The 18,828-nt window shown below is 41.9% G+C and overlaps 1 protein-coding gene across 1 annotated transcript in view; it reads left to right on the forward strand.

The window, feature by feature from the left end:
* The window catches only part of pip5k1cb (phosphatidylinositol-4-phosphate 5-kinase, type I, gamma b), a 53,281-nt gene extending 34,453 nt beyond the window's left edge, over window positions 1-18,828 (forward strand). Inside the window, exons 6-17 of the mRNA XM_072669149.1 lie at window positions 647-799; window positions 3,741-4,040; window positions 4,152-4,354; window positions 5,117-5,200; window positions 5,712-5,760; window positions 7,641-7,725; window positions 7,950-8,111; window positions 8,299-8,431; window positions 8,832-8,867; window positions 8,996-9,148; window positions 10,713-11,043; window positions 16,261-18,828. Coding sequence (XP_072525250.1) covers window positions 647-799; window positions 3,741-4,040; window positions 4,152-4,354; window positions 5,117-5,200; window positions 5,712-5,760; window positions 7,641-7,725; window positions 7,950-8,111; window positions 8,299-8,431; window positions 8,832-8,867; window positions 8,996-9,148; window positions 10,713-11,043; window positions 16,261-16,263 — 1,692 coding nt within the window. The 3' untranslated portion in view covers window positions 16,264-18,828. The remainder of the gene's footprint in view (window positions 1-646; window positions 800-3,740; window positions 4,041-4,151; window positions 4,355-5,116; window positions 5,201-5,711; window positions 5,761-7,640; window positions 7,726-7,949; window positions 8,112-8,298; window positions 8,432-8,831; window positions 8,868-8,995; window positions 9,149-10,712; window positions 11,044-16,260) is intronic.

Genomic DNA, 18,828 nt, shown 5'->3' on the forward strand with positions numbered 1-18,828 from the left:
CTATAATAATGATCTTAGAGGCTGTAGAATCTAAATGGGGATAAAGCAGAGTAAAGCAGGGTGGAGCTCTTTTGGAAATGTTATAGGTCGTCTAAAGGTTTGTCATGTCAATGCAGTGTGTGTGTGTGTGTATTTGTGGTTGTGTGTGTGTTGTATGCACATGCCTGTGCTATAATCCCGCACACATTGCACCTGGGCCAGAAGGGGATTACCACACTAATACTGTCCCTGTTAAATCCTGCATTGAGAATGACAGGTACCCCGTTCCTGATGAAAACTCACTTCCTGGTGTGTGTGTGTAGAGGGAAGGGTGGACATAAGCAGGACTGGGTAAAAGACTTATACTTCAACAGTTGTTTAACACTACAGATACCTGTAAATCACACTATGTAAGAATAAAGTCAGTGGTCAGAATGTGCTGTTGGCCAGTGAAGTTATTGAGGTGTTGGTTAGAAGAACACAGTGAGGAGAACACAGGTTTGGTTCCTGACTCTGTGAACTCAGTTCCATCAGCACCTAATTTACTTTAATGAAGGACTGAATAGATGAATATATGTTAAGAAAGATCAACTGTGTTGTGTGTTTTATCTCTCTCTCTCTCTCTCTCTCTCTCTCTCTCTCTCTCGCTCTCTCTCTCTCACTGCAGTATTCTCTGTGCAATGAGCCGCTGATCGAGCTTTCCAACCCCGGGGCTAGCGGCTCCATCTTCTACGTCACCCGGGACGACGAGTTCATCATCAAAACTGTCCAGCACAAAGAGGCGGAGTTTCTGCAGAAACTACTTCCTGGATACTACATGGTGAGTAGTTCACTACCAACTCCTGTTTGGCTCAATTCACGGAATACAGCGGGAGCCACTTGGTCTCAAATGAGAAAAATAATAAGCCTTTTTTGATCCAAATGGCACTCTGAATGCAATCACACCCTCTAAATGCTCAATTTTAGAGCTTGTTTACACCTGTTTTTTGTACTTAACCAAATTCTGTTTACGCTCACAGTGTGAATGGCATCGGTTTCTCATCCAAACTGTTCTGCTCCAGGAGACTGTGAACTCTTTAGAGGAACAGTGGGGGTTCTGCTACTGGAACAATACATGGTTTTCACATTCCTGTAGCGGCTCTATCAGAAAATGCGACAGACAATAAGATACGCAATAATTGTTGTTATTATTAGAGACGTATTTAAGCTTGCCTGACAGAATCCAATCACAGAAAACGCTCTCTGCTCATACTTATGTTAACTGTGAATGAGATCTGTCAGTGACCAACTCTGAATGTGGCCTGAAAGATCCGGTCGTCCTGAGGGTGTTTAGACCTGTTTTTTTATACAAACTACTAAAATCTGAATGTGATCCAATCAACAAAACTCATTAACAGACTCCCAGAATTTACGCTCACCCTAGGTATGAGTCATTCTGCTGTGTGTAGTTCTGTGTTAAGTAGAAATAGAAAACACAGAACTGTAAGGAATCCAGAGACACATTGGTCGCTAGGGGAAAAGCATGAGCACCATAATAAAATGTTTTTAAATTATTTAAAATTATTCAAAATATCCCTGTTAAATCTACAGATCAGAACAGATCACAAATCCTAATGTACCTCATGGTTAGCTAATTTATTATAAGAAACACTACAATTCATGCGCTAGCAGATACTAGCATTATTATAGCATTATCTTTTGTTGTTTCTTTACTCAAATTTGGCCTAACAGTCGTGATATAACAGTGCTATTGTTGTTTTCCTGTCTAAAAGGGCCTTTTTAAATCAATCTTTAAGGGTTACAGTTATACAAATTTGAAATCCTTGTGTTTTTGTGGTCCCACTGTTAGCAGTTGTTAATGTGTGTGATTGTGTGATCAGGACATTCGTGGTGGTGTCGTCTATCTGTCATCTCAGGGTCTTCCGCGCTCAGTTCAAAATCCATCATTTAATGTGTCAGCCGTGTCATAAGCCCTGTAATAGTCTACCCTCAGCTGTTTGTCTTCTGGTCTCGGCTCCTCCGACAGTGGCCAGACTGTGTCTAATTAAGTGGGTGTAGAATGTTTGAAGTGAATAGCGTGGAGTGGGCGGTGGTGCAAATGAGTCAGTGTGAGAGTCTGCCTCATAATTCAACACACTCTTCCATCCTGGAGTTTTTCCACCACTTCATAATGAGGGATCAGAGTGGCCTTGGTGGCGCACTGTGTTAACTGAGTTAACTGAGTGTGAGCTGTGTGTGTTGCAGTACTGTAGGGCCAAAGAGAAGTGAAAACAAGTGCTCAGCGTTTGTAGACAGACTTACAGCTAACAGAATTACTTTTAAGACTCCAAAGAGAGAAATGAATATACCCAAAAATGTAACAGTACGTTCTATTTATTCCATGCTAATATTCTTATTTATTTTTATTGAATATTGAGTCCAAAGTATCATCTTCATTTAAAACACACTGTTGCTGCCAACAGTACCAGTAATTTCAGTGACATGAACACTGGATTATATTATTAAATATTATTATCTTCACTGTCACGCAAAAACCTTAATCCAAAATGGCAACTTTACAAAAGAAAAAAAACTTGAATTGAAAACATATGGAACATTTGTTCCATTTTGGAGCATTTCTATTGGTCCATTCCTTATTAAACTTGGACACAATGTGAATAACAGCTGCCAGATTCATATTATGGTAAAAAGTAACAAAAGAAAACAACAAGAATGTAGATACAAGGCTTTTTCGTGACAGTGATGATGTACACATTAATATGATGTAATAAAAATGTTAATGTATTGCTTTAAAATCAAAATGTTGAAAAATTAATATAAAAAAATATTAAAATATTACATATCAGATAGTGAATGCATCAAACTTTTCAAACTGTATCACTGATACACCCCTCAGTCTCCTTCCAAGGTCTCTTGTTTGCTGTCTGTTGTGTAACCCACCATCAGTGGCAGTGGCATATGAATGCAGCCTATCAGACAGAGAGGACAGAGAGGGGGGCGGGACTTCTGCTGCTTTCCATTTACCTCAGAAGTCGGATGTCAAGTTGACCGCATTCCGATAACTACAATATTTCAAAACAGTTAGTTCAAGACTACAGATTCTTTACCAGTGTTTTGGATCTTTATTAGTCCCGTAGTGGGGACATTTACAGCGTCACAACATAAAGATAGCAGGACACGCAAGACCCAGTGTAGCACTGTTAGTTAAAGTCAAAGTGAACTTTATTGTCATTTAGACTATACAGCAGGAGTGCATAGCTTGTCCCAGATTAGCACTGTTAGTGATACCAGTTAGTAATATGCATTCTACAGTATTTTGTGCATCCAGAGACCATGGAAACACGATAGACAGATAGAGACTTCGAGTGTGTGACTGATTTAATGAGACACAAATAGATAGAAGTGCTAATAAACTGTATAATTCCACTGCTTTTTTGACGCTCTTCTGATCTTCTGAGTAGGACTTGTGGGGGCATTGCTACGTGGAACTTGAAAACCCAACATCCCATAGCATTATGCTATGGACATAGTTATGCAAAAAGAACATCTCTTAATACAGATTATCTCTTACTATCTTATAATACATCTCTTATGTCATTTCCCTTCTTGATTGACCAACACTTAGGAAAATAAAAGGAACAGCAGCAAAGAAACGATGATGATTTTAGTACAACTCCATGGTCCTGATGGAAAAAGCATGAAAATGCGTCCAGCTTTTCTCAACCATCTCACCTTCTCTTCTCCTCGTCTTTCATTTTCAGAATCTGAATCAGAATCCTCGGACGTTGCTGCCCAAGTTCTTTGGTCTGTACTGTATTCAGTCCGGAGGGAAGAATATCCGGATTTTGGTGATGAATAACGTCCTGCCTCGGGTTTTCCGCATGCATCTGAAGTTCGACCTGAAGGGCTCCACTTACAAGCGCCGGGCATCCAAGAAAGAGCGGGAGAAGTCCAGGCCCACCTTTAAAGACCTGGACTTCCTGCAGGAAGTGCCTGATGGACTGCTGCTGGACACGGACACTTTTAGTGCTTTGGTCAAGACGCTGCAGAGAGATTGCTTGGTCAGTCTGTTTTCGAAGGCATAAAAAAAGAGTGTGTGTGTGTGCTTATGATACAATTCTGAATACATGCTGTTGAAGGTGCATAATGGTGAACACTGTGTGTGTGTGTAGGTGTTGGAAAGCTTTAAGATCATGGACTACAGTTTGTTGCTGGGTGTGCATAACCTGGACCAGGCTGAGCGTGAACAGCAGACGGAGGGCTGTCAGAGCAGCGATGAGAAGAAGCCTGCGGCTCAGAGAGCGCTCTACTCCACAGCCATGGAGTCCATCCAAGGGGGAGCAGCCTGCGGAGACTCCATCGACACAGAAGACACGTGAGCACACGCACACACACACACACATGCACACTTCCTCATTTGTTTATATATTATATTGTCGCTGTCGTGCTAAAACCTTATGTATGTATGTATACATTTAGTATATTTATATCTATTAATATACTAAAAAGCCAGAACATTATGACCACTTACCTAATGTGTTGTTGTTATGTTGGTAGGCTCTGCGCCTCCAAAAGCACTCATTTAACAAAACCCCCGAAATGTGTCCTGTGGTAACTGGCATCAGCAGATAGTTTAAGTCCTGTAACTTGCTGAATCAGACTTCTTTTTCCAGAACATCTCTCAGGTCAATGGCACACACATCCCAGGTTATTTCCGCAATGTGAAATAAAACCCAGTTTTGACCCCTTGACCCAGTTGTCTGACCATACTGATTCGTTCCTCAGGTCAAGACACTCAGATTTCCACTCCTGCCCATTTCTATTGCATCCAACTTGTCGACTACTACTACTAATAACAGACTGTTCACCCAGTTTGCCCTCTGTTTTTATGGTTTCCCTCACATTCTGTCCTTCATGTGAACAAATAATATAATATAATAGGGCATTTCAAACAGTCCAGCATAGATGCATCTGAAAAGGCATTAAGGGGTTTTGTTGTCTCACTGATGGAGATTAATAGAACATTGATCTAATAAACAGGTAAAGAATAGACTAACAGAATGGTTTGATGGCTGTAAATGCACTTTATATAATAGATAACGTCTCCCTCTCTGTCTCTCTGTCTCTCTCTTTGCAGAATGGGGGGAATCCCTGCAGTCAGTGGGAAAGGAGAGAGGCTTTTGCTCTTTGTTGGCATCATAGACATCCTGCAGTCCTACAGGTACAGCATTAATAGCCTATTTAACAAGGCTCAGTAAATCCTACACCCACAGATTTAAGGTATCCAGTGTAGTGTAGCCTTTGCAATATTAGTACTTTGATCCTCTAGTTAAAAGCACTGACTGTCATTACGTATACATCATCTATCAAAGCAACATTAATGACTCTCTACTTCTCTATAAATGCTGAAATAATGAGCACACACTGTGTATCTGTCATATTTCTATAAATGCAGACCCAAAATCCATCACACCAGCATGTACACAGTGCTAGCCAAGCTGCAAGTTCCCTCCCGCAATTATATGGCCTAATCTAGTATGAGTGGGCTTGGCGCTCATAAGCTGCCCTGTGGTGCTTGGTGTTATGTCATGTGTAAGAGGCACTCTTACATAATCTCTGTAAAAGAAAGCTGTAAGTGGGAAAACGCACCATCTCGTCCTGACTCTGCATTTCTGCAAGTGTGTATCTTTGCCAGCTGCAGCTCAGTAAGCTCGTGTCTGTTTCTCTTGCAGACTCATTAAGAAGCTGGAGCACACATGGAAGGCGCTAGTCCATGATGGCGTAAGTGTGAAAATAAGCTGGTTTAGAGCCCAAAACATCCACACTGTAGCTTCCTGCTGTCTGTTATCTAAATCCTAAGTGTCTGACAAATGTCTTTATACGTCAACATAAAACAAAATAGGAAAATTAGGAAAATACTTAACAACAACATCCATATGAGGATGCCAAAACACATAGTGATGGGAAATCACCAATAGTAATTGGACAGTTAGAGCAATGGATTAGACAGCAGAGAACTTGAATTTTCTACCGTGCTTATAAACCTTCATTAATTGTTAGCTACATTAGTCTCATGGCTCCAGGGCAAAATATAAAAAGCTTCAGACACTTCATGTCTTAGCTGATCAAATACATTATAAATACATAAGTGAGATTGTGATATTGTAAAATTATGTGCATTAGATTTTTGGTCAAACCCTCACTTCAAGCTGTAATGCAGATTTGTCAATAGCCCTGTGATCAATCATGTAATCAATCACTAACAGGTAACCAGTTAAGGCGCTAACATTTATGTCTGTGCTACAGTCCAGCAGCCGCTGTAATCCACTACAGTGCAGTACAGCGCAGTAGTTACTGTACACTAGCTGTCATCAGGTTAGCATCGCTGACCGCTTGCTGTCAGTCTTCTGTCAGTGGGTGAATTATTAAAAGCAGGGCACCATCTGTATGGCACCGCGCCCTGCCGAGTAATCTCACTCTCCAGGCTCATGTATGTATGAATGAGTGTGAGAAGCTGGAGTGTATGGGGTGATGTGGAGCTGTAGTGGTTGATCGGGAGCACAGGAGGACTTTAGATACGGATCTACTGGCTCTGGTTTCCCTCCAGAGTCTGAAGGTCTAGAGATACCATCCCCGTGACCTTGTTAGGGGTTGAGTGTTTCTTTCCATTGACAATCTCTTCTCTGCTCTTCTCTTTCCTTCTGTCTCCTCTTTATGTCTCTTCTCTTTTCTCTTCTTTTATTTTGTCTTTTTTCCTCTCTTCTTCTCTCTGCTTCTCCACTCTTCTTCTCTCTGCTTTTCCTCTCTTTCTCTCTGCTTCTCCTCTCTTCTTCTCTCTGCTTTTCCTCTCTTCTTCTCTCTGCTTTTCCTCTCTTCTTCTCTCTGCTTCTCCTCTCTTTCTCTCTGCTTCTCCACTCTTTCGCTCTGCTTCTCCACTCTTCTTCTCTCTGCTTCTCCTCTCTTCTTCTCTCTGCTTCTCCTCTCTTTCTCTCTGCTTCTCCTCTCTTCTTCTCTCTGCTTCTCCTCTCTTTCTCTCTGCTTCTCCACTCTTCTTCTCTCTGCTTCTCCTCTCTTTCTCTCTGCTTCTCCACTCTTCTTCTCTCTGCTTCTCCTCTCTTTCTCTCTGCTTCTCCTCTCTTTCTCTCTGCTTCTCCTCTCTTTCTCTCTGCTTCTCCACTCTTCTTCTCTCTGCTTCTCCTCTCTTTCTCTCTGCTTCTCCACTCTTCTTCTCTCTGCTTCTCCTCTCTTCTTCTCTCTGCTTCTCCTCTCTTTCTCTCTGCTTCTCCACTCTTCTTCTCTCTGCTTCTCCTCTCTCTGCTTGTCCTCTCTCCTTCTCTCTTCTCTTATATTCTCTTCTCCTCTCTTCTCTTTTCATCTCTTGTCTCTGCTTCTCCTCTCTTCTGCTCTCTTCTCCTTTCTTTTTGTCTCTGCTTCTCTTCTGTCCGCTCCTCTTCTCTTCTTTTCTCTTCTCTCTGCTTCTCTTCTTCTCTTCACATCTCTTCTCTTTGTTTCTCTTCTCTTCTTTTCTCTTCACGTCTCTTTTCTTCTCGTCTGATCTTCTCTTTACGTCTCTTCTCTTTCCTCTTCTGATCTTCTCTTTACGTCTCTTCTCTTTCCTCTTCTCTTGTCCTCTTCACCTCCTGTCTCTTCTCTTACTGTAGGACACAGTGTCAGTGCACAGGCCAAACTTCTACGCTGACAGATTCTTCAAGTTCATGAGTTCCACGGTGTTCAAGAAGAGCTCTTGTAAGAACTTCACACAGTTTCACACATTGTACATCCTCCATTTAAGCCAGAAAGACATATGATGTTATGTACTGCAGAACTGTGCTTAGAGGAACAGCTTTAGATCTGTTTAACCCTTCAGCAGTGCTAATCCCTGTAATATACTAAATATGTTGATGTATCTGAAGATATAAGTGCTGCTTTACTTCCTCTAATCTTGTTCCCCTCTCTGTCTTGCTCTCCAGCTCTGAAATCCTCTCCTTCCAAAAAAGGCCGTGTGGCTCTGACTGTGGCCAAACACGCTGGGCCTGGGGCAGCGTGGTCAGCCAGCCAGCTGCCCTCAGAGAGAGACCAGAACATATACGACCTGAGAGGAGCCCGCAGCTTCCCTGTGCTGGAGAACGATGGTGAGTGCAATGAGGACACCCATATATAACAGCTGCAGTTCTTTCTATAGTCAACACACTCAAAGTAATACGTTTAGTAAGATTTCTTCCTCATCTGTCTGTCGGGTTGTCTGTCTGTCTGTCTGTCTATCTATCTGTCTGTTTATATGTCTGTCTTTCTGTCTATCTTTCACTTTCTCTCAATCAGGCCTGCATCCCTGCACCCCTCCATCATTTGAGGAGGCCACTACAGCCTCAATCGCCACCACGCTGTCGTCCAACACGTCCATATCCATCCCTGAGCGGTCCCCCTCTGACACCACAGAGCATCCCCGATACAGGTAAACACACATACACTCACACACACTATTCTCCCCTCTGCCACCAGTATTGTACATTCAACTAAAAAGTTATCTAATAACAGCTTTAAATGATTTAGGAACTGTGGTCTGAGGGCATGAAAATATGAGGTATAGGACCATATACAGGCATTCAGGGTTTAAAGGGTTAACTATATTTGGGGGAAAGGGAAATTTTGGTAAATTTTGTGTTTTGCTGACTTCCTGTAGTGACTGCCTGTCTCAAGTGACAAAGCATTAGATGGGGATAAATGCTCTCCAGCCCTTTATTCGGCAGATATTGCTCATTGAAAACTGACAGGAAGGGCAGGTAATCGCAGTAAAACACCTTTCCCTCACTCTGCTGTTGTCTTTTGTCTCCTGTTTGTCTGCTCTCCTTCAGAAGGCAAACCCCAAGTCTGAAAGACAGTGATGGAAGGTCAGTTAAGTTTCTCTATAACTTGTTCTTTTGAAACCAAACTGATATTGTCCTTTTGTTCTTTCAGGAATTGACCTGAAGTGTGCACATTAACATTGTGTGTGTATGTGTGTATCATGGTCCTTTAGGGTGGTTGATGTCCACGAGGAGGACCAGCAGACAATCACAGTGCAGGTGGATGTGAGAAGAGAGAGGGAAGAGGAGGAGGTAGAGAGAGTGAGAGTTGTAGAGGAGAAGAAAGAACCTGCAGTCTTGCACGCCCGGCCTCATCCACAGAGCAGGTAAACACATACATCCTATTGCCATAATGCAGTGCTCCCATAATGCAGTGTTCCTTTTCAACCTTTCTCTCTGGGTACTGATTAAATTAAACCCAAATCATGAGATGACCACTCATCTAGCATGGTCTTAAAGGCCTTTTCTTTACACCTAATGTAGTCAAGCAGCCTGGACTCAGTGCTACACTGGAGCTGCAAAGCCTCAAACTGCTTTAGGTTGTGAAGTAATCTCAAATAGACTTGCTCATGTAATTCCTGACACTTTATGACCTGCTGTTACGCTAAATCAGTGTCTTCAATAAAGTTAAAACATCACCTATTCTTAAATTAGGTAATCCACCCTCTTAGTGCTTCAGTAAATGGGACTGAAACACAAGCATATGGTCCTGAGGGCTTTACTGCAAACTCTGGTGCTGAAAGCCTGATCTGCCATCTGTCTGTGTTGACTGCTCTAAGCCATCTCACCTGCTGTTAACACACAGACCTGGGAGAAGTGTACGCTTTCATTTCCTTAACTCGCTTAGTAGATGCTCTGTGTTGCTGTGATTCCATTATGGGTTTACACTGCTTTTTACTGAGCATCTGTACAAAAAATTTTAAACTGAAATCTTACTGTAAGCCTCACTAAATCTGACAAACACTTCTAGAAGTTCTAGAAATAGCAGAATACTAAAGCATAATACTAAAAGTACTATATTCTTATAATAACATGCTAGCCACAAGCTAATATCTTAGCTCCACACTAATAGTTGCTTACATAGAATGTTGTTTTCCTTCCTGCTGTTGATTTTGTGTCACAGAGGAAGCAATAACTGGATTTGTTGCAGTTACATAAGATAAGATAAGATAGTCCTTTATTAGTCCCGCAGTGGGGAAATTCCCAAGTACATGAAGTAAATGTAGCAAACATTGCATAAAATGATCGTCCTTAATTTTAAACAGCATTTTTCAAAGTATGCTAAACATATTGGGTCTTTTTGTTCCGACTGACTTATTAAACCTGAAAAGAAAAAACAAATATTGTGATTTATTTTCACCATATCACCCACCTCTAAATCTATTGTTTTCTACTAAATGAAATGAATAGAAGGAGATTTTCTGGACAATGCAATATGGTAATATAATATTTAGGGATCACTCACTAATAGTTAATTGAATTCTGTCCAATTAGTGAAATTCTGAACAATCAATTGATACCATAATTGGATTTGTGGGTGGAAGATGAGATGTTTTATAAAGATTTTAATGTAAAGAAAAATTATGGTTGTGTGTAATATATTTTTTTTAATAAATAATAAATTACGTTATGTACAAATTTATCCCTCACTGTTTGACATCAAATATTCCAAAAAAGTCTTGAGTCGGACTCAAGCCTCTTGATATGTAATTTGAATGTAAATGTTATTCAATATGTAAATAATTATTAATTGAGTAATTAATTACATCCTTAGATAGTTACATTATTTGATAGTGTATCAAAATAACAACAGTAACACTACTTGTCTGCTCTCTATCTGTGTGTGTGTGTGTGTGTGTGTGTGTGTGTGTGTGTGTGTGTGTACCTCAGTGAGCCGGAGGAGCCTGTGGTTGAAATCCGCGAGACCGAGATCCTAGATGATGTTGTCCCAGAGATGCCTCTCCCTCCACAAACAGCAGATGTCCCTCAGTCTGCATTGCCACCAGCAGCTGTCCCTCTGGAGGCAGTTGCCGTGGAAACATGTTTCCAGGCAGCAGCGGCGGTCCCCAGGCCAAAAGCACCAGAAGCAGAAACCCCCTCTCCTGCGCCACCCGGCTCCAGGCCCAGCGGGGCACAGCCGGAGCCAAGGAGGCCGCTGTCGCAGTCCTTCAGCCAGGGTTCCCTGGAGGAGGAAGTCGTGCCAATCACTGATATCTACTTTGTAAGTTGGGCTGAAAGTGTGCAACACTGGGCGGGCTAAGACTTTTGCTTGTAAAACATATAAAGGTGCCAAAACGGGATGCCACAGAGCAGTGGCCTCTAATTTGTCACGGTTTGAGTCAATACCTGAAGTGTTTGTTAGCTATACTAGCTTTGCTTGTTAGCTATACTAGCTTTGTAGCTCCAGTGCACAACTACAGAAGCAGATACACTAAATGGAAAAGTATTTGGACACCTATTCATTAATAATAATATTTTATTAATTCAGTGAAAAGAGTGTTAGTGAGGTCAGGATGTTGGACGATCTCCACCCCACCTAATGCCAAACTCCCCAACTCATCCCAAAAGTATTGGATGAAACGCCATCCATCATTCCAGAGAACACAGTTTCATAGCTCAGCGCTGGGGGCTTTACACCCCTGTAGCCTACATCTGGCATTAGGCATAGTGCCAATAGGTTTATCTGCTCCAGAGAGTCCAATTCTATTGGCAGGGACTAGAGTCCTTCAAGCTGTGTGTGTGTGTATTTGCACATCTGGGTCAGCATTGGGTGCAACTTAAAGTAGCTGAATGCATTCATTAGAAGGGGTGTCCACAAACATTTGGACATAGAACATTTGCACAGTCAGGGGCTAACTGACCACATTTGGGATAAAGTGAAAATCTGTGGGACATTATTATTATTATTATTGTCACTTTAACAGTGAGGCTTTATGGGTAGAGGGAATAATATTGAGTTGAATGTTCCACAGAGAAGCAGTCTGGATGACATAGTGGAACTGTAAAGGTAAAGCCGTGTGTGTGTGTGTGTATGTGTGTGTGTGTGTGTGTGTGTGTGTGTGTGTGTGTTTGTGTGTGTCAGCATGCATTATTTCTCTCTATAGAGGAAGAGAGCTTGTGTGTGTAAGAGTGGCACAGCACCACTTTCTGCCTTCACAACTTCATCTGAGTGACTCACTGCAGTGTCTGATCCAGTTGCATCCTTCTGTCTGTCCATCTGTCTCTTCCACTCTTTCTCTCTGTGTGTGTTTGTTTGTCTGTCTTTCATCAGCAGACAGTGCACCGCTGTCAGGCTGCACAGTCTGCCAGTGCCGACGCCAGGAACACACTTTCCTACAACATAACTCGCTGTAAAATTCCAGACTGATAAACTGCTTCCTTTCTTTTTTTCTGTGACATCATTTTCCGTAAATGGGCTGTGTGGATAAGCAAGTGTAATATGTTTAGAGACTGCTAGTGTTTACATACTACCTTTGTCACATTTTGTAAATAAGCCGTGCCACTTTGCCATTAGTGGTCGGAGCCTGAGAGCACAATTGATAACAAACGAAAAAAAAATTATAATAAATGATGCTCTGACGAAGGCGCTGCCACTATGACCTGAGGATGGCTGGTTCGAATCATGGGTCATGCTTCCTGCCATCAGCAGCAGAAACCGAAAGAGCACAATTGGACAGACAATTGGATAGTGGATAGGCAATTGGTTTTCTCTCTCTCTCTCTCTCTCTCTCTCTCTCTCTGTCCCCACATCACTTTAGTGTGATGCTGGCCAGCACAAGCGTCTGCTTTCTGAAGCATCAGAGTTGATGTGATAGTGACAGCATGCACTATTTCATGCACCATTTAAAATGACTATGTTTGAAGGACAAAAAAAATGACTGGATTACTTTGTGACTGGGTTTGTGTGTTTGTGTACATATTTTCACATTCAGGCTCGGCTGTAATAATCATTTTGTTCATTTCATTGGTTTATTATTCATTTCTTGCAGCAGCTCCTCTTTCATCCTCTCTCATTTGGGAAGCGGCTGCTTCTGCTTTCATTTTGCATCTTCACTGTTGGATTTTCGTCTTTCCTTATTGTCCTTTTAAAGCTTTTAATGCTTTAGTCTACATCTTTCATCTACACCATCTGTTAATGTCTCTCTCTCTCTCTCTCTCTCTCTCTCTCTCTCTTTTTCGTTCCCTCTCTCACACCATTTCCTGTTCCATCAACACTCCCTGTCACCTCTTTCCTATAAATCTCCAATCCCTTGCTGTGTGTGTGTGCGCTGCCAGTATGCAGAAGGGAGATATTGGGTGTACTCCCCAGTTTCTCATCGACGCAAACCCATCCCAAGCCACGGTGACTTTGTAAGTGAACAGAGCGAAAGTCTCGGGGAATACAGTGAAAGTGACATTTAAATAAAGAAACCAGATAGAAATGATAAATGATAAAATACAGCTTTAAATGTGTGTGGCTGTGGCCTAATATTCTAATAAGCAGGCTTGATAGACAGCCCTCTGCCTAAGACTTACTGCCTGCTACACCACACACTCAGTCACAGATTCAGGTTCCCTGGGGCTTTAATGAAAAATTGTTAGGTGTACATGTAGCTACTGTAGACAGTTCCTTCCCTGTAGCTGTAGTTGCCTATGTTGAAGATAAATATGAAGTAGAACAGGGAGCTACAAGTTGAACTAGATGTTTGTCAGTTTTTAGTGTGGTCCTTTTGCTTCCACTACTGGTCTTTCTGGTGCCTTTATGGTGGTGCTGAGAAAGGCTATGTCTGATGCTGTAGCATAGTGCCATGTTTTGGAAGTCCTTCTGTAGTGGAGTCTGAACACTTAGTGGAGACGTTATAGGAGACCACTGTCATTCTGTAGTTGGCGTCATGCCCATATTTGCTAGAACGTAATGCCAGAACTTCATCTGAGCAGGTGGGAAATGAAGCCTGTAATAAACAAAGATGTCCTCAGAACCCAGAGTTCCTAATATGTGCTTTACGCCAACATCAGAATGACGAGACAAGTTCGGAGGTATGTCCAGTGCACCCAGAATGCACCTCAGCAGCTAGTGTGCAAACAATGTCATTAGAGACACCTAATACCCATCATGCACTGTGTTGTATACAGAGCCATGAGCAAAACTCATGTAATGTTAATGTCTCCAGTCAGTGGATTAGTACTCCTGCTTTTCCAGTGTAAGGAACAGTGCATGATGTCACTGCATATTCCGGTTCCAGTAAGGGTTCTTAAATGAACACTGATTCAAACCACCTCATGCTTCTGCTCCCTCTGTCCTTCTCTCTCTCTGTCTCTCTATCTTTCCCTCTCTCTCATGCTGTCCGTGCTTCGTGGCCGTCTCTGTCTGTCTGTGTGCGCCTGTCTGGCGCCCCCTGCTGTTGTGTTGGTGGTCTAGCAGCGGCCTCCAGAGGAGCGGAGCTGGGTGTATTCCCCCCTGCACTACGGCTCTGAGTCTCAGCCAGTCTCTGATGCGGAGAGTGAGACAGTAAGTGAGGGACTCAAACCCAACTCTGACCACTCCACCCTCCCCAAAACCCTGCCAGATGCCATGACTATGGATCCCCATTAAAGGAGACTTCACTCTGGCTGCCTGTGTTCTTTTCTATGTGCATTTCTTCATTCATATCATTCATTCATTCTTTTAAGCACTCATTCATTTATGTGTTCAGATAGTCAGTCCGTAGCCCTTAGAAGTCATTACAGTCGTTTTGCTGTACCATTTAAATATAAATACTTATCCATGCGTCGGTCAGAACGTTTCAAACTTAGATTTATATTTATATTTTGTTTATATTATGGATGTTCCTTCCGTTAACTCCTCCAGAATGGTCCGTCTCATCAGGAATGCTGTCCTTATATACAGCTTTTGATTCCGCATTGCAATTTTTTGGGGGGGTATAATGTATGGTGGAAATTTGTGGGCATATATCTTGTCGCACTAGCAACATTCTAGCAACCACCTGGGATACCATAACAACACCAAGGAAACCACTTTTTACTGTTATGTTAGTTTTTATTGGCCCAGAAACCCCCTGGACCCCTTGGCTACTATGGCTTTAGTTGGCAAAAAATTGTTGGCTAATACCCCTCCAGCCCCTAGCCCACACCTGGCATTAGGCATGATACCATAAGTACATGCTTATCTGCTCCAGAAAGTAGACAAGATGCATGTGTGTGTGTGTGTGTGTGTGTGTGCATTTGCACATTTGGGTCAGCAATGGTTGCATGTAGTTGAATGCATTCACAAACATTTGGACATATACTGTGTGTCACCGTCTCACACAAAGTGCTCTCAAGGAACGCAGGGCATGGGTGGCTGTGGCAACCTGGCAATCTCCCAATGATGCGGCCAACGTTTAGACAGCTGCACCACTCAAAAGCCCCCTTGTGAGTGTGTGTTAATGGCTCAGTAGGAAGCAACGCAGTGCTTCCCAGTTACAGTTGTTGGATCAACCGGGATATTGATCCATTTATGACATTGATTTAATCACCAGTCATAACAACAAGGCCTACTGGGCCCAGTCACAGCAGTGCCACTGCTATGTTTGCTTCAAGGGTAGTTATGTTTCAGTGGGTGTAAAGGTCACCAAGAGTATAGGAAGCGGTACTGTTACTGTAGGCTATACAGCTAGCCGTATATTACGGTGATGCTGATTAGATGTAATAGCAAAAGCATGCAACTATATGGTGTTAGTTTAACCACAGCTAATTTAACATTACAAAATGCATTATTGCAGGTAATTAGCAAGAATTTTAAGCATTAATTCATGTGGTGATCTGGATGTACCCACTCGCCCTCGTACATTTGTCAAGCTTTGAAAAAACCCAGGGATAAAGTACAGACTGTAGCCATGGCTAAAGACAAGCTAACAGCTCTGATTGCTCTCTGTGGATGCTAGCATCAAACCACTGGTGTGGTTTCATTAGCAGAAGCAACAGGAAATAGCTGATGGCCGACAGGGTGACCAGTAGTTGAGGTCACCCTGGGCACCGCAGGGGACGAATGTCATAGACTGGTCACGAGGCGTGGCACGCTCATGTTCATGCTTTTAAGCCAGAGGCACACTGTTGTTATTTTCACCTCTATGCGCGCGTGTGTGTGTGTATGTGTGTGTGTGTGTGTGAGAGAGAGAGAGAGAGAGAGAGAGAGAGAGAGAGAGAGAGAGAGAGAAAACGGATTTGGGCCACTTTACCTGCTGTGTGGATGTAGCCATATTGACCACTACAGGCAGCAGAATGTAAACTAAAGGAGTGATCCTACTGCCCCTCAGTATGAATCAACAGTCCTGGTGTGTGTTAGTGTGTGTGTGTATGGTAGGTGTCATGCTGGTAGTGCAGATGCTTGTCTGACAACAATTATTTCAAGCCTCTGACAGTGTTTATTAACCTCTCTCTCCCTCTATGTCTCTCTTTTTCTCTCTCTCTTTCTCCTCAGTAAACTCTATGCAGTGTGAGAGGAGTTGAGGTGTGCTGTTAGGCCTGAGCCGCTCTGTCTTTCCGACTAAAGCAGCCACGCCGGCCCATGAGCTCCCACAGCAGAGCCCCTGCTCCGCCGAGCATCATGGAAAAAGAGACTATTGACTTTTCCAGACCAGAAAAAAATGGGAAAAAAGAAAATACCTGCCAGCTCATTTTCCACCCCTTCCCAAGCTCCCCCTTGTCCACCAGTAGTTCTGTACGTGTCCAAATCAGAGCAAATAGGTGAGAACTGCCGCGAGCAAAGAACTTCCATGACATGCATGTGTGACTTCAAGGAATGCATGGTGTGGACGATCCAGAATGCTCTTCAATCATTCCATGGCCTAAAAGTGACCATCTTCTCAGTCATAGCAGCGAGGACGTCCGTCTTTATTGAACAATCTGCTTTACTGCACCTTTTTTATGTGCTGGGTTTTTGCTGCGTTCCAATTTTTCACCCTCAGATTGTCGCACTGTATTAATCTGTTTCGTTGCTCGTGAAGATGTGCTAGTCTATCATCACTGTCAGGTTTTTCTTTCTTTTTTTTTTTAAACGTTTGGAGACATCTGCTGCCATTTACACTGTGCGAACATGGTTCAGAATTACTCGGCATAATATAATGGTGCCTTCAGGTCCTCTTTGGAAGTTCCTACTTACGACTTTGGAGCTTAACAACATGAACGCCCTGAGAAAAAAGAGAGCAGGTTCATTTGGCATTACTGCAACAAAAATAGGAGCAGAATATGTGCATTAGATGGGCAGATTAATGAGAATCAGCCAATAAAAAAGGATTTAGCCTGCAAGTTTCCTGTGTTGCTGCTGAATGACTTAATAAATATGATTTTATGTGTGTGCAGGGGTGGGGGCGTTCATTTTGGCTTATCTCTTAAATACAATATTCTGACATGACTTGAAGGCGGCATCCATCCATCCAATTACATTAACAGATAGGAATGTTTATTTCCACTCCTGTAAAATTACAACAGTTATAGAGATTTAGACCCCGTTCATTTCTGGTCACGTCATGTGTCTTGAGTATCAGGATTATATCAGGATAAGGCCTGAAAAATGCAAGTGTAAACTCACCCATTTAAACGCATTTAAACCAGATACAAATCCCATCACTCAAACCACTTCAGGAGGTGGGCCGAGACGCATTTGAACTACGTTATAGCAGTGTAAACCCCTCCTAGTACAACCCAAACACCAGTAATAATTGCTAGCAGTCTGACTATCAGGAGACACATCCGAGTGTAAATACATGTGTTTGAAATCTTATCAGGACACAATCCAGATACTAGTCACATGACGAGCCTGTTTACAAGGTGTTCCTACAGCGATGATGAGACCAAACTCACGAATGGGTTGAGTTCATTTTTCCATGAAATAACTTTAGTGCAGGTTGAGCTCTGAAACTGCTACTTCACGTTATACAACATATCAGTGGGTGTGACTCGGCCAGCGTTACCAACTCACAGCCATCGCCGGACGCAATCGCTATAATGACCTTTCAGGGTTCGATATTTCATTTTCAACATATCAAATAACAAATGACAAAAAGGGCAGTGGTGCAAGTACTGTGTCACGGAACAATCAATACTCCAACAAACCCACATCAACTGTAATATAAAGAGGGGCTGCTGTTTTTAGGTTTATGAGTTTTTCTTTATAAATGATTAAAGTCAAGCAGATCTATACGTGTAATTTTCTGCATCATATCTAGTGTTTTCAGTTTTAATATATAGGAATTGTATTATAGCTTCAGTCAGTCATACTGTATATTGACTCCTACTGTATCAGAGAAGTGTGGGTTGTTCTTATGGGGACGGCGCTCAAATTCAGCTTTGCTAAATCATCCCTAAAGTGACATCCATGTTCTTCTTTAAGGGTTAAACGTTAGATTGGTTTTCTGGCCATGCAACTATTCAGGCTGTGTGTATATATGTGTGTGTGTATGAGTGATGGGTTATACCTGTGTATTACAGAGTATTCCAGTCTACGAATAACTGTTTTTTGTTTGATTATTTTATAAAAAAAAAAAAACATTTCCACTTCTATTTTTAAAGTTTTATTTCATTCAATTGAAAATATGTACAATTTCTTATTTATTACTTATCTTTTATGAACATTATTTGATGGAAATCTGTCAGCTTTATAGTTTTTTAAAGAGTCTTTTATATATTTTTTGTGTTCATGTCGGATGAACCAAATGTCTTGTTCTACTGTGCCGTTTGACCTTGTAATGGCAGTTACTCAGTAAATATAGTAAATATACAAATCTGTTCCTTTTGGATGATTAATCTGGCGTAGCAGTAAAATCCATAGCACCATAATAATACAGTATGTGATGGCCTTATTTGGATAAATCAAATTAAATTTCCCAAACAAATTCCCCCGTGTTATCCATCATATCATTCTTCCCATATATGATTAAGGAGTGATTTGTGTTGTTGCTATAATGTACATATCTTCTGAAGAGTATAGTGTAGTATATGTTTAAAATGATAAGGTTTTTATTTTTGACTGCATGTAAAAACATAGTAG

Source organism: Salminus brasiliensis, chromosome 23 (assembly GCF_030463535.1).
Source record: "Salminus brasiliensis chromosome 23, fSalBra1.hap2, whole genome shotgun sequence".
Lineage (NCBI taxonomy): Eukaryota > Metazoa > Chordata > Actinopteri > Characiformes > Bryconidae > Salminus > Salminus brasiliensis.